We start from the raw sequence: 13,154 nt of genomic DNA, 5'->3' as shown, positions 1-13,154 counted from the left end.
TGGGTGATGCTGAGGGTATTAGATTAGGAAATGAGACACTTAAAGTAGTAAAGGAGTTTTGCTATTTGGGGAGCAAAATAACTGATGATGGTCGAAGTAGAGAGGATATAAAATGTAGACTGCCAATGGCAAGGAAAGTGTTTCTGAAGAAGAGAAATTTGTTAACATCGAGTATAGATTTAAGTGTCAGGAAGTTGTTTCTGAAAGTATTTGTATGGAGTGTAGCCATGTATGGAAGTGAAACATGGACGATAAATAGTTTAGACAAGAAGGGAATAGAAGCTTTCGAAATGTGGTGCTACAGAAGAATGCTGAATATTAGATGGGTAGATCACATAACTAATGAGGAGGTGTTGAATAGGATTGGGGAGAAGAGAAGTTTGTGGCACAACTTGACTAGAAGAAGGGATCAGTTGGTAGGACATGTTCTGAGGCATCAAGGGATCACCAATTTAGTATTGGAGGGCAGCGTAGAGGGTAAATATCGTAGAGGGAGACCAAGAGATGAATACACCAAGTAGATTCACAAGGATGTAGGTTGCAGTAGGTACTGGGAGATGAAGAAGCTTGCACAGGATAGAGTAGCATGGAGAGCTGCATCAAACCAGTCTCAGGACTGAAGACCACAACAACAACAACAATTTGTAAATTGTTCTGGAAGACGTACTTTAAAAACCCTATCAGGGAAAACCACAGAACAACGAGAGCATTCCCCTGCTGGGATCCATCTGTACAAATAACGATAAAAGTATGGTACATACTTAAAATAGACGAAAACAAAGTTGTAAAAATCATATCTGGAGTACAATTTTTTGGGTACTGCGTCAAGCTTAAAATCACTTTGGGCCTCCGAAGACACCAAGGTGGTAGTGTGTTCCATCCTTGGGTGTGTATTTTCATACCCGAGAGATCCAGATCCTTGAGGCAAGCCATAGCACGTATACCAAATGGCTGAGTCGCTTGGGGCCAATTCCTGAACAGTCATTTGAAGGCGGGTTGGATCACTGAACTAAATGCCAATGACTGGGGTGACGCTGACATTTTCAGTGCCTGTTAAGCCAAAAGGTTATGTTGCCGAATCCAGAGTGGTGTTTCACCAGCCTCTGCACACAGACTCTGAACCGGGCTGGTCCGAAAGGCTCCAGTCGATATGCAAATGCCCACATGGTGGACAGCATCTAACATCCGGAGGTAGGATGGACGCGCCGATCCATAGACCATGCTGCCATAGTCTAAGTGTGATCGAACAAATGCCCTATAAAACTGTATGAGGTGGGACCTGTCAGCTCCCCATGTTTTTCCGCCAAGGCATTTCAAAATGTTCAACAACCGAAAGCCTTTTGTTTGTAGGTCTTTCAGGTGTGGAAGCCATGTTAATTTCGAGTCAAATAATAAACCCAAAAAGTGCACTGTGTCTTGAAAAAGTAAAATACGGTCCCCCATTGTAAGCTCTGGTTGGTTAAAACTCCGAGGAGCACGATTAAAATTGACAGACACAGTCTTCTCAGGTGACAACCAAGAACCAGTTGTCTGGGCCCAGGTTTCCAGCCTCCTAATGGTCAGTTGTAGTTGCCTCGTCGTAACATCAGAGGAAGAGTAGAAGATTGCAAAGTCATCCACAAACAAGGAGCATTTGACAGGGCTCCTGACTGCAGAGGAAATGTCATTGATAGCAATTGCACACAATGTGGCAATGAGGACACTGCCCTGGGGCACACCATTCTCCTGAACATAGCAATCAGACAAGGCATCGCCAATGCGATAACGAAAACGCCTGTCCTCGAGAAAGGATTGGATCAAAAGTGGCAGGCATCCACGTAGTTCCCATTCATGAAGTTGACGAAGGATGTTGTACCTCCAAGTAGTGTCATATGCTTTTTTGAGATCAAAAAGCACACAAACTAAATGGTTTCGGCATAAGAAGGACTCCTGTATCGCCGTCTCCAGTAGAATTAAGTTGTCAAGAGTGGAACGGTAGCACCTGAAATCACACTGGGAGCAGCTCAGGTAACCTCGGGACTCGAGCAGCCAGACAAGGCGGCGGTGGACTATGCATTCAAGAGTTTTACCCATACAACTAGTAAGGGCGACATTCCAATAACTGTTAGGGGCGCTACGGTCCTTACCCGGTTTCCAAAATGGAATTACGATTGCCACCTTCCAAGTCATGGGGTACTGTCCGTCAAACCGAAACGGGTTGAAACAAGAGAGGAGCTGACCTTTCGCTTCAGGGCACAGATGACGAACCATGGTATAATGGATCTCATAAGGTCCTGGAGCAGTGTCTCTGGCTGCAGATAAAGCTGATTCCAGTTCCCACATGGAGAATGGAAGGTTGTAGACTTCTTCATTATGCGAGAAAAAATGAGAGCTTCCTCATCTCTGCAGTCCGACGGAATACCTGAACAGCAGGAGCTTGTCTGGATGGCTTAGTAACAATATAAAAGTGTTCAGCTAAAATGTGAGCCATCTCTTCTGGCGTGTCCACCAAAACCTCATTATTTGACAAGGCCGTAAGGGGATGAGGACTACTCTTGCCTGAAATCCGTCTTATTGACTCCCAAACGTGCGCAGCGGAAGTGGACCAATTAATGGAAGTCGTCAATTCCCTCCAGGAAGCCCTCTTCCGTTCTTTGATCACTCGCCTTGCATCCCTGAAGATTGTCTGTAGTTGGAGATCGTTTGAAGTTCCGAAGAGCTGTCCGTCTGGCCAAAAGGAGTCTACCAGTATCAAACACAGACCTTAATTTGAGGAAGACATTTCTAGAATGCACGTTTGGTAATGGAAATGGACTATTGGAAAACCTGAACAGAGGAGGATGAAAGCTTTTGTGATGTGGTGCTACAGAAAAATGTAGAAAATTGGGTGCACTGATATGGTAAGGAATGATATGATTCTCTGTGGAAACAGCAAGGAAAGGAATATATGGATAACACTGACAAGAAGAAGGGATAGGATGATAGAACAACATTTAAAACAGGAATTTGTGGTGGGCTGCATCAAACCAATAACAAGACTCAGAAAAAAGAATCCACCACACATTAAGAAATGCACTGAAACAGAGGCACATAGAGTGTTGGAAAGTGACAAATTTCATTATTGTTAGAAGAGCTTGATAAATTTCTTGATATTCTCTGTTAGCAGTGCTGTGAATCCAAAGGATCTTCTTTGGTTATAGAAGTGGAGAACACAATTTTACAAGTCTGTGATGTCACATATTTGTTCAGAGGAATCATGAGGCTCCTCAGGTTTGATTTCATGTCGTCACAATTGAAGCAATTAAAAAATAACAAGTTTGCTCTCATGTCACGTGTACAGAAGAGATTCATAGCCAACTGTCAAAGCATGTACATTCCATGTCCATATATTTGTGTCCATGAGCAACTGTTCCTGTCCAATTGTCCACACTGGTCCACTCTGTTCATGGCTTCAAAGTACGGGCAGGCATACTACAGGACATTCGACAGAGATTCAAAATATATGCTAATTGATTTTCCATATCTTGATAAAGATGGAACTCGTCCACATGGTAGACATCTTGGTGACTTCATAGTGAAAAAGCTTGTAGGTCCATATCTAATTAAAGGAAGAAATGTTGTGTGTGACAACTTCATCTCAATTTTACCAGCACAACATCTGAAAACAAAAAGACAAGCTTGCTTGGTACAGTATAGAAAATTAGAAGGGAAATGCCTCAGTGCACGAAGAAAGCTCGCAAGGGCTTATGCGAAAAAGTAGCTTCGAAAACCAATAATATGAACCTTACAATGTATCAAGGAAAGTCAGAAAAGAAACTGGAACTGACAAAGTCAAAGCCTGAAATAGTTACATGCTACAAGGAAACTAAGTACGGAGCAGATGTGGTTAATCAGATGGTTTTCTTGAATGCACTGAAAGTTGGTGGAATAAGACAGCCTACTTATACTTTTTATAATAATCTAGATTTAGCTTCAACAGTACTTGGATAATCTACAGAGCAAAAAAAAGGCACAAAATCCCTTTCTCGAGCTCACAAAGGAACTTGCCAAAGATTCTGCATAAACCAGGGTCAGAGCTCTTGCTATTCACATTGAATCATCAGATGTAGGTGGACGTTGCCGCCGATGCCAGGTGCGAAAACTTTGCAAATCATGGAAAAGTGTGCCTTTTGCGACAAAACAATTTGCAAGAAAAGTGCTGTTACAGTTTCCTACACCTACGATGGCTGCAGAACTAAAGACAATGATGATTTGTAGGTATCTAAATGGAACATATTTATTACACAGACTATACTGTTCAAAGTGTTGAACTATAGTAAACTACGGTAAGACAAGATCATCTATTTTCTATTCTTGCTTATGTGTGGCAAAAATCATTTTGTACTGAAAACTTTTTCACTTGGTTGCATTTCTATAAAACTACAACATTTCTTCTTCAAATTATGAATAATTTTCAAGAATTTGCATGTCTCAGTAGATCTGCACAAAAATTAAAAAAATACTCAGTTTTCATTTTGTTACAAGAGAATATTTTAAAATAAATTGCATCTACCATGACAATTCAATGTTTAGAATTAAAACAAAGTAACAGACCATCGAAGTGACTACTCATTACAGAAAAACTTAACCTTAAAATAGAGAGATTACAGACAAGCTGTAAACACATCGACGATGGTTTTAGGGTTTATGAAAATTTCAGTAGTTCTAGTGGTAGCCTAATATCCTCTTTGTCTGATCTTCCAGTCTTCAATATTTTGTAAAGCATTTTTTAATTCCCTTTAGAGTCCTAGTTTTTTTTGTGAAAGCTTCTCAACTCTTATCACTCTCTTCCTTCAGAATTCTCCAAATAATTCCATATCTCAATATTTTTACTCAAGGTCAGTAAGGTTTTAGTTTCAATTTTTCAACATTCTTATCTCTTTTTACTGTATTTCAATCTTTAACAGCTGCTTTTATTTTTTTCATTTCACCAACCAGTTTTCTTCTCATTTACTCTTCCTCTTGTTTTGCCTCACACTTCTGACACAGATCTGTGTTAGGTATTAAAGAATCTATCAAGATTTGAGTATGGGAACGATTAGCCGGCCATGATAGTGGCTACATCCTTGGTAATGACTGGGAACTTGTAATTACTCTGATTAAGAAGAGGAAGGAGGTATCCCACAATGGACCAACTTAGAGAGTAAGTGGGGGAACAGCTGTGTTGCCACCAGCACGTATATCTGAGTGCAAACTGATGGCGGAGCAACATGTCTGTGAAGGGAGATGCTAGGTACAGACAGCACAGCGAAAGCATTCCCTCACATTTCTTTTGTTTATAGGCCCTACAGTATAGTTCTATGTATCTGCACAGGGATTACCATCAGATTTATTACATGATGTGGTTTTACTGTATTTAGCTTTTTCATTTTTGTACTGAAATGAGTGTTAAACTTAGAGTGAACACAGACATCATGGTGTGCCACAACCAATATTTTGCATTCACATTCATTAGATTCACAAACTAAAAACAATATTTTCACCTTCAGATCTTTGCTGCAGTTTAGTCTGACACTACAATTTAGCTTTGGGAGGGGGACACTATCCCATTCTAGCCAATTTCTGTTATAAAAATACTCTGCAAATAACTATTGTTCCAACTAAAATCAATGAAATCACAGAGGCCAAAAATCAGCAGAACGTAATGGCATGGAAAGATATCATTGTAACCGGTTCAGCAATGATGGAATCTGGAATGTAGTCGATATGTTCCACTAATATCAACACTATCCTCATCATAGACGTTTTACGAAAATGTTGCCTGCCCATATAACAGATGATAATTCTGTGGAGGGACTTCTGTTTGTGGTGTGTTTATCATGACACAATATTATTTATTTATCAGACGAACCACCTTTGTTATGTGGTACCACTGTATGATATGCACATCATATGAAAAAACTGTACATATCATCTAAAAAAATACTTACTTGCATTCTGTTGACACATTACAACATGTCTGCTACAGCTGCCATCAGACTGTTTTCAGACTACCTGTACAACAGGCAGCCTGTAATTGCACCGCAATCATCAGAGATTTATTACACGACACAGTTTTACTGTATTCAGCATACACGATTCGCAGTGGGTAACAAAGTCTGGTCTTGAAACAAATGAAAGGTACGAAAAACGCACCATGAAACTCAATACAGATTCCTGCTCTTTCTGGTTTCAATGTATTTTATTTGATGTAGTCTTCTGCTGTATTACTTTTAGTAATAAATTACTACAATAAAGACATTTTTCTGATACTAACGTAAATATGTTACAACACACATAAGTACATAACTGCAAAAATACTTTCAAATAGACTATGCATATAGTAATTGATACATCATACATAGAAAATAAACCAGGAGTCATCAGACAGAGTTTGCTACATTCATAATTATGGTGCAACACTTCGTTGGAAAAGCTTAACGAAGCTTTCGGTTTGATTTAGGCAGTTTCTTGGCAATATTTGGAAACAGGCTACATACCATCACGATATTACCACTAATATAACCTAGTAAGGCTCCAACACAACAAGGAATTGGCCATTCTTGCCAAGGCCGGTCCCAATCTAATGGAATAACAAATGCCCCAAGCCAAGCTCCAAGCAGTGTGAACTGTAAGTTTCTTAGCAAAAGCTGTCCAACAGCGTCACCTGCTGGATGAACACCAAACAATAAATTCACAGCTGCTTGAGACTCTAGGTGCAGACAAGATGGAAATATTGTCAACACCGTTAGCAATGAGCTAAACATAAAAGTTTCTTCATGTTTATTGAACAATTCAGCACCAAATAAAATTGCTATGGCAAAGTATACTGTAAGCATAACAGTAACAATTACAATACAGTTGAACACTTCTTTCAGACTTGTTTTTGTCACTGGCTTTTTACGCTGACCTGTAAAGTACTTGTCTTCGTATCTACCAGAAAAGACATCTTTTTTTGAAACATGGAAAATGCCAATGACGTATTTCGTGCATTCAAGGACCGCAATTAAACCTATTACAGGATAAAAAGTTAGTTTTCCTATGGAATAAACGTAGTTCGTTAAGAACAATGCACTTACTAAAATAACAAAATACACAGATGTGGAGCTCGCATAAAACGCCGCTAATCTGCAGGTACTTGGGTCATCTAAAATAGAATTTGTCTTTATGTTCATTGGGTATTTCGATGGCATCCTCAACAAATATTGTGATTAAGATTCGTTGTCATTTACAATTACTATGTCAGTAGCAGTCATCACTGTTTCTGCCGTAAGACACGGCATAACCTCACTCCACTCATCACACTCCTTTCCTCCCCACTCCTTATTCACAAGTCACAACACACTTCTGTCATCTGTGATGTAAACACATAAAGCAAAGCTCTCTTTAGATAACCAAAGGTGTTTCATAACGCACGAAGTGACCACAGCATGGAGGTAAGAATTCTTACCTCCATGGATCGCAGTCTAACGTAACTGTCGCGACACTTAGTTTCGATTTTGTTCCTATTGCGCCAGCAGCATGCCAAGCGCCCAGTAAGTTAAACTCTTGAGATCGGCGCGATCGTGAAAGGGAAAGCGAATAGTAGTTGTTTATTTTGGTTTGTACAATGGCTTTTACAAATGGGATCGTAGCGTAGCGCAGTAGATTGCAGTAACAACAAGAAGAAGATACCACGGCTGTCTTTTTTTTAGGTTTCATAAGGACCTTGAGAGATGTACACCATCGTGTTACTAAACTGTATCGTCAGGATTCGCTTGCAAACTATATGTATATTGCTGATTAATTGTTTCGTTTTAGGAGCAGAAAATAACTAGTGAATAGCAGACGAGAAGATCTTATGAAAAAAGACAATGTTTACCCTTATAATACCGGTAATGTTCTATTTTGTCCGCTACACGTCGAACAAAACCAGTTCATAAATGAAGACAATAGTGAACTAGTGTGGAATGCAGTTAACCACATCGTTTGGTATTCCAAATAAGCCACCTCAACTGACGATGAAGAGGAAATTGACACAACGTTTCGACAATCCGTCTAAAGCTGTAAAACACTCCTATAGCACAGAAGCAGTCAGTTCAACTCTCCATATAAAAGTGCCCGATTCATCTGAATCGTCAGCACCGACCTGCTTTGACGAAGTGGTAAAATTAAGCGCAGTTATTCGTGTCTAGAACAAAGCGTGTGGAGTATCAGAATGTGCAGATCGCTAAACTTTGTACAAAACTGTTACGGGACACGTAAAGTACCTATCATTTTAAGTACACACAGCAACAAAAACTGTACCAGAAGGATCAAGTGATGAAGGACAAACAAATTTTGAAGGTTCCACCTTTTGAAGCAGAAGATACAGCATTTCTCTGATACTGATAAAATAGTGCATATGTCATTGGATAAAAAGACTCTTATGGCAAATTTACCATATGAGAGCACTTCTGACAATGTTATTGGCTTTGAGGACTTGGGATTGACACACAGTATATTTCTCCCACTATTTGGCAGTTGCTATCTCAATTAGAATACTACAAAGATGAAGGTCGTACTTGCTGTAACACGCGTCAATGACTAAAACACAGTAGGCCTATGGAATGACAAATAGGGCACTGATCGCTTTTGCATGTAGAGGTACATGTCTGTGCTTCTTAAGGTGCGTTTACACTGCCATTTGTATCGCCACATGTATGAGATACATGTATATGCGACTTTGCGACATATATCGCGACTTGTATGAGTTGACAAGTATCAACCTCATACATGTATGAGCGTGCGTTTACACTGGTTGATATGTATCACTGTGCGATAGCTTTCGACGACGATTTGGAAGATTTCACATTTTTATGTGCTGGTACACTTGCTCTTTTGGAAGATGATAGGAAGAAAAGGCGGAGGAACCGTAGATGGTGGCAGAGAGAGTTTCTCGCGAATTAACGCTAAAGGATGGCGCATATTTTAGAAATTATAATAGGATGATTATGGAGGATTTCCGCGGTTTATCACTTGTGGCTCCTCTTGTGTCCAAAATCAACACAAACTTTCGGGAAGCGATTCCACCAAAGGATCAGTTGGCAGTAACACTCCGTTTTTTGGCCACTGGGGATTCCTCTTGAAACGAAGATTTCATTGCAAAACATTTGCATTGTCGCGCGATTGCTAATGCCAACGTCTCACACATGATTGTCGGCATCCGTTGTCAACATTATCACGCGAGGTCGCCGGAATAATAGCAAAAAATTGATATACGTGCCAGATGCATGAAAAAATTGTAGAATATATTACATACTCTGATATATATAAAACTTTTACGTTCACTTCTTGGAATAAAACTTGCACAATGGCCTCGCAAACACGAAGAATAATGTTGCATATGGCACTTTTTGATGTTCTATGCAGATACATTAACGTCGAAACGATAGTCGGCACCTCCAAAACTCAAATAGCCGCCAAAGAGCCTGGTACTACGCAGGTGCTAATCGTCAAAATAAGCGGCAGGCGACAAGACGACAGGAAATGATAGTACTGCGCATGCGCGAGTTCAAATGTCGCTCATACATGTCGCGTATATGGCCAAAAAGCGATATACAAAATGTATACGCGACATGTATGAGCTCGAGGGTCCGCATACAAGTTCCGTGAATTTTTGTATGAGGTGATGTATCGCGACATGTCAAATTGACATGTCGCTCATACATGTCGCGATACATGTATCCCAGTGTAAACGTACCTTTATGTGTGAATCTATGTGTTTATATTCCATTGATATCAAAGTGGTAAGCTGCAGTTCTCTCCAACGTCACAAGTGTTTCTTCAGGAATGTGTTGTAACTTGCCACTGGATTCATGATTTTTATCCCTACTTGCGCGTAATTAAGAATCATTTTTAGAAACATTTATGTCTTCTGACATCACAAAAACTCTTGGAGGGAAAACAATGAATTAAATATTTCGTAAATCACGCAGGAAACGTATGAAAACAAACATCATGCTCACAACGCATCTAAAGTTCTCCTTTCTCGCCGCTTGGAGCGCTAGTGTCGCTCCAGCTGTCAAACGGTAACAGCCTTTACAGCAATGGAGGTAAAAATAATTATTCTATCTCCATGTTCACTGCAGTGAGTGTCGTGACTGTTATGTTAGACCAATGATCTCTATACTAAGTATGGAGATCACTGTGTTAAACTGTGAAATGGCCATGACGTCGCAAGCTATATCGGTATAACAGTCTAGAGTGATCGACGCTGCAGGAGCTATGTATCGACTTTGGTGATCGTTCAGTTTGGGATCTCTTCCTCTTCGATGTCGCACTTCGTGCCAGTGGGGATGTATTACGCGTTAAGAGGAGGTTACAAAATAACCTCTTGCCGCGCTCTCACGCGTTTGAGGTCGTCTGGCCTGGCGAGGAATGACGTTACTGGGCAGCTACTGTTTTGTTCCTACTGGGCACGTTGTTCTTGAGGTGCCGTGTTCTCGCTTACTTGAGATTAGTTCGTGGTCTGTGGTGTATTGCGGTACAAAGTCATATTTTTTGAAATCTCGTGAGTCGTTCACATTATTTTCCGAGTGGAATGAGCAGAAACACATCGTATTGTGCTGTTGCTAAGTGCAGTAACTGGGCATAGAACTGAGGGTATTCTTTACCATGGATTTCCGAAAGACTTAACTCCTATATGAATGGATGTCTTGTTGTATACGAGAGAAAAGGGTCAGTATTAAAATGCAAGAATATGGGTCCAAACATTTTCGTCCGTAGGATTACAAATGGGACAGGCAAAATGAGTTATTAAGATTACCTACAGAAAAGTTGGAGAAATCAGGTGCAGTTCCATCTCAAAAAGTACCCAAAGCGTATTAAAATTAACCCAGTGCTGTGACATCAGAGAAAGAATACGACACAGTAACATTACACAGTGCAGTAGAGGGCTCTCAATACATTGAAAATTTTGTCTCCCAAGAAAACAAAACTGGACAAGATACTTAACAAATAAATTCCTTCTTATCGTATCGTTATAAGCAAGAGCAAGAAATTAAGGATTTGAAGAAGGAACTGGTTATGTGAGGAGCAGGACCGCATTACTGGAGGAACAAAATGCAGCTGTGGAGAAAGCTAAGAAATGCGGAGTATCTTCCAAAATATCTGTTCCTAACAGTAAGAGGTGGAAAGGACATTAAGACTATATCATCTCAGTATCAAAGTGTAATGAGTGGTGTTTCATATGAAGTATGCCAACGTTACCTTACAAATATCTTGTGGCCGCCATTCTTCAAGGGATTTGTTGCAGTGGAGCTGCTATGCAATGCCACTAGCCTGTGACGTGAGACTTCTTCATCTTTTGCGATGGGAGGATACTGAAAGAGAACTGTGATCCATTCAAGTTACTAAAAGGATATAGTCTTTATTGTGCTACCTCTTCTGTATTATAAGCGTAATGTTTCCACTGTACAACTTCATTTACTTTTGAGGGTGAAACAGATGTCTCTTACCTGGTAGCTCAACATAGATCGCAATATGTATTCATGCACTGATTTGACGTTACCGAATGACAGTTTTTACATAATTTGCAATTGTTCTGATGTTGACATCGTTGCCCGCGCCCTTTCTTCTATGACTTCCAAGGGACCGCCAATGTGGGGTAATGCTCGTTTTAGGGTCGGCTGTACAATGTCCGGTTAGCAGCTGGTTAACCTCTGTTTCCGAAATAGCGCGAAAAACGTGTTTTACGAACCCGTAATAACGCCTAACCAGAGAATAAACTCGGGATAACTTAAATGGCGATGTTTGGCCGATTAGCGAGCTTAACTGGGGAATAAGAGTTCAAGATGGGAGGAATCGTGACAGATACAGTTGCAGACAGCAATGATGAGATTTTGTCTGAACAGTTAATGAGAATAAGGAAGGTGAAAAAGATGAGACTTCGGCTTTTCCGAATTTATGTCCAGCTTTTGCTTATCAAAGGGAGCCATACTTCGTCTTTTCCAATCTTGTACATGAGAAGCTGTAGCATATGACCGACAGGTGAGACAGTTTCTCTATTTTGTAAAATAATACTGTTCTGTCGTGTTGTTTATGTAAATCAGCCACATTAAAATGGTCTTATTTATCTGGCGTGTGTTTCATTTGCTGCAGCAGTGAAAAGGACTGTTTCATTTTATTTAGCGGTGCCTTAATAGACTTTACCACATCCAAGAACTACACCAGTTATGGGTACTATTGTATTAACAGATGTCTCAGGTTTATACAAAAACATTGATTTTTCGTGTAGCAAAACGTTTTGATAAAACGGAGTGTTCTAATTTCATTCAGTCACATTACTTCAATAACAGGCAGAAAATGTTGCTCCACTCTGTTTTCTGTTAGGAATGATCCTTTTTGTAAACATCACAGCAGTGTCAGGACAACTTTCGACCTTTATTGAAAATATTAGGATTACAGGCCCATTAAAACAAACATCGACTCCCACCTACCACAATTCACTGAAGCCTGTGAACTATCTGTGCTTACTCAAGCTTAATTACACTCTTTGACTGCTACTGACGAGTTTACTCGTCATGCTGCCTGCCTCTTCCTGGGTGCTAATGAGGAGTTCAGTCGCAGCTGCTGGTTTCCCCCTGAGCACTGTTGATGAGCTAAGTCGCATCTGTTTGCTGTCCCCTGAGCGCTGATGACAATAACTCACACACGCCGCTACCTCAATGCTGATGAGGAGATAAGTCACACAGCACACTTCCTGCCCCACGTCTCAGTAACCTTTCGCAGTTCTGACCGCTGGCTTGTCGTCCGATTCCTTGCCCATTGAGAGCCTAGGATTCGCACTACAGTTTCCTGTTCATCGGAATTTACTTCAGTGTTCTTCGTTTCTTGTATTTTACAAAGAAAATGGCAAGAAGTCGTTTGTGCACTGAGGAAGAAATCATAGAGATTTTTACAAGGAGCGGCAGAGGGGATGAACTACTTGATTTTGATGAAAGTGATAGCTCTTCCACAGAAGGGGAAAGCTGCAGTTATAAACAGCAGTGGTGTCAATGCAGACTCATGTTTCTACGAGAGATGTTACTTGTTCTGAATCTTAAGACTCATAAAGTCATAGTGAAACGCTTATGAAGATCTCAGGTCTTAGCGATAAATTTGACTGGAAAGGAAATAATTTTCGGCCAGTTTATCAC

The 13,154-nt window shown here is 40.3% G+C and overlaps 1 protein-coding gene across 1 annotated transcript; it reads right to left on the bottom strand.

Moving 5' to 3' along the window:
• Window positions 1–6,173: 6,173 nt before the first annotated feature.
• LOC126163091 (phosphatidylinositol-glycan biosynthesis class F protein) lies at window positions 6,174–7,510 on the bottom strand. Its single transcript, XM_049920007.1, has one exon. It carries the CDS (start codon window positions 7,188–7,190, stop codon window positions 6,435–6,437), a length of 756 nt encoding a protein of 251 aa, XP_049775964.1. The 5' UTR covers window positions 7,191–7,510; the 3' UTR covers window positions 6,174–6,434.
• Between the last annotated feature and the right edge of the window lie 5,644 nt (window positions 7,511–13,154).

The sequence above is a fragment of the Schistocerca cancellata genome, chromosome 1 (genome assembly GCF_023864275.1).
Source record: "Schistocerca cancellata isolate TAMUIC-IGC-003103 chromosome 1, iqSchCanc2.1, whole genome shotgun sequence".
In the NCBI taxonomy this organism is placed as follows: Eukaryota; Metazoa; Arthropoda; class Insecta; order Orthoptera; family Acrididae; genus Schistocerca; species Schistocerca cancellata.
Note: the sequence above shows the minus strand (reverse complement) of the source record. Positions and strands in the feature narration are given on the sequence as shown.